General features: G+C 39.0%; 1 protein-coding gene across 1 annotated transcript in view; it reads right to left on the bottom strand.

Moving 5' to 3' along the window:
• The window catches only part of LOC113477190 (polycomb complex protein BMI-1-like), a gene marked incomplete at its 5' end in the record, with an annotated part of 11163 nt that extends 8226 nt beyond the window's left edge, over positions 1-2937 (bottom strand). The window contains 4 exons of the mRNA XM_026843391.1: positions 1726-1794; positions 2413-2447; positions 2534-2597; positions 2702-2937. Of these exons, the coding sequence (XP_026699192.1) occupies positions 1726-1794; positions 2413-2447; positions 2534-2597; positions 2702-2937 (404 nt within the window). The remainder of the gene's footprint in view (positions 1-1725; positions 1795-2412; positions 2448-2533; positions 2598-2701) is intronic.
• Positions 2938-3127: the final 190 nt, after the last annotated feature.

Below are 3127 nucleotides of genomic sequence, written 5' to 3'. Positions count from 1 at the left end.
CGGAGCCGACACCGGCTCCGCTCAGCCCCGCGGACCCCCGGCCCTCCGCGAGTCCCGGCGCCTCCATAGAATTAGTGACATCCCTCTTGCCTCCCGCGCCGGGGCCCGAGCTCTGCCCTTACCGAAGATGTAAGATCAGCCGGAGTGAAATAACAAAGCGCGGTGGGTGATGCAGCAAACGCGCCATAGCCGCGGCACGGGAGGAAGGGATTTTTGCCTCACAGAGCTGATCTACACGTTTAGCATCTGACTTTTAGGTACAACTAATTCACCCACAGAAACTGCAGAGCGGGAGTGAATAAACTTTATTAGATCCCGGAGAAAAATAATCAGTGACAATTCCAAAAAGGCACAAAATAAAATAGAGGGAATGTTTTGAAGACACGACAGTTAAGCAAACATTTAACAAGAGTTAATTTTTTTTTTTTAAATGATGCAAGGAATACCAAATTCAATCATAAAAAAACAGTTATTTCACTTAATTCATATCCCAGGACTTAAAAAAAAAAAAACAAAACCAAACCCCAACACACACCAAAACCAGTTTGCATCAAGAGATGAAAGACATTTGTCATTTAGAAGACACTCTTAGGAATGAGAGCACTTCAGCTCAGCAGGCTGACACCTTCCTTCAATCACATCTGAGTCGCTCTTTCTAGACTTTTTGCAGCATCTTTTAGTTTTCCAACTAAATCCTAAGAGATTAAATACTGTCTTAGAATAAACATATTTTTTAACAGGTCACCCAGAGGAACGTAGTATTTTTTCATAGAGAGAGGCAAGGGAAACCAGCACCTTATACCACAAAGAAATGTTGCAACTGATAAACAATGCCAGCAAGTAATTAAACAGCTCCCTATTTTACAATGTAGTAAGAAAAGTAGGAACTGAAGGAAAACATGTTTTAACATATATTATCTACTAAAATAGATCAGTACTCTTAACACGTAGGTTTTATCAGTATCGTTACAATGGCTACCGCTGACATTTGCTCCAGGCTTGGAAGTTCTATATACATTTCTAAAATACTGAAAATATTTTGAGAGCCATTTTTACTAGGACCATTCTCCAGCCAAAGCACGTTAGATTTAACTAAGTCAGCAAACCGATTGAAAACACTCCTTAGGAAGGAAAGGACAACTTTTGAGACACACATCCAAAAAGCAGAGGTGCAAACTTGAAGTTTTAATATCTTGCTTTTCCTCTCCCCCCAACCCCTATTCCCAATCCTCCCCAGTTTGGTCACTTCCAAGCATTACAATACCTCTATTGTTCAGTTACACATTTAAATCGCTAAACAAAGATCAACATTTGTTTCAGTACATTTCTTACATGTCATTAACACCACTGAAGAGCCTTCAGTGTGTTTTCTATTTTTAATCATGACACATTTAAATCACTGAACTATCTTTTTTAATCATTTCGCTAAAGCATGGGAAATCAGTGTCTCAGGAAAAAAAAATTACAGTTATAAAACCAGTCAAAATATTTATGAACGTAGGTAAAACACTCCCCATGCAACTAAAATCAGTTACTTTGCAACTTTATTTGAGAAGACAGGAAAACTACACTCTGATAATTTTTACAGAAGATTCTCCCCTACCCTCTCAGTTCTGGATTTATTATTTTTGAAATAATAGTATATATGATTTCATTTTGATTGGCAAGTTCTTATAAACTTTTACATCCACAGCTGGAGCCAAGCACAGAAAAAATGATGAAGGAAAGAAGTACCTGTAATTGCTCCATCGTGCAACTGAAACTAACATCTGGGTGTGATCCTGAATCACCGTTCTGAAGGGGAAACAAAAAACCCAACAATGCCCATTTTATTAAAAAAAATATCGTGAAATTGCATTTTTTCCTCTGAGGGTGCTGGGAGTACAGTACCTCTACGTTTAAGGTCACCAAGTAGGAAGGCTGGTAAGTTTTATGAAGTTGATTGCTCTAAATTAAAAACAAAGAGCATAGAAAAAAAGTCAGGTCTCAGCACTGAAACAGACTAAAGAAATACCTTGATATGTTAAAATTACCTTGATCTGGTATTCCAAGCGCCAAGACACATCAGTTATATGGAGAGGAGATCTGCCTAAGCTGAAAGACACAATAGTTACAAGTTCCCTACACTAAAAGAAAATGTCATTTTCTCAAGCTGTCCATCAAGAAAGAACTTTTTCATGAGCTTCGTAATGCTTCTTAGAAAGTTCAAAAAGTTTCTTAAGAGTAGAATTCTGAAAGGAGAAAGGTATGTTTCAACAGCTGTTTTCTAAAGTTTGTTAAAAATGTACTTTAAAAAAAAAATTGAACAATATTTCTTAATTTAGTCACCTAAAGTATGTATAGGTGTTTCCCAGGACAGTTTCAAAGCAGCTGTAATTAAAACTATATATATGTGCTGACTGATTGACCTACCTGCCCAATAGGATTTCCAACGCATCCTTGTTTTTCTGGAGGGAAAAAAAAAAAAATTGCTAGATTCAAAAAATTCCTATGAGAGAAAAAAACATAAATATGTTAAAATTGGTTTAAAAACCTGATATTCGGTGCAAAATTGTTCTATTCTCTCTTTGTCCAGTTTACAGTCCTCAAGACATGTGCTACATGGAAAAAGAATTTATTAGTTTTCTGTTAACATTAACTCAGCAGTGCAGTTTAAAGTAACAACTGCTAGAGAAATGGGGTAGCTTCAGAGTGTTAGTACCTTATAGCAGATATGTCAGCTTTCTGCTTTCCTGCCTCCAGAATACACGTTGCAGCCGCAGCATGGCAATGTTTTAATACTGCAGGGTCAATATCTTTCAGGTCTGGATCGTCTAAAATAAATGAATTACTGATGACACACTTATTTGCAAAGCCCAGCACACGGTACCAAGAGCGGCTGCTCGCCCTTTGAACGGCATCTTCCCCACAAAAACTTCCAAATGAAACACATTTGGTGTTTTAGGGCGAAAGGAGGGAGTGCGTAGGCAAGGTGTGAGGAGGAGGAGGAGGAGGAGGAGGAAGAGGAGGAGGAGGGAGGAGAGAGGCTGAAGCACTGGCCGGTGCGCGCCGTACCAGGCGGGGCTGCGCGGCGATGCACGCCCCGCCGCCTCTACATCTCCTTCCCATTAAAAACAGAAGAAAAAAA

Source organism: Athene cunicularia, assembly GCF_003259725.1.
Source record: "Athene cunicularia isolate RWA chromosome 2 unlocalized genomic scaffold, athCun1 chr2_part1, whole genome shotgun sequence".
In the NCBI taxonomy this organism is placed as follows: domain Eukaryota; kingdom Metazoa; phylum Chordata; class Aves; order Strigiformes; family Strigidae; genus Athene; species Athene cunicularia.
This window is presented reverse-complemented; position numbering and strand designations above follow the sequence as displayed.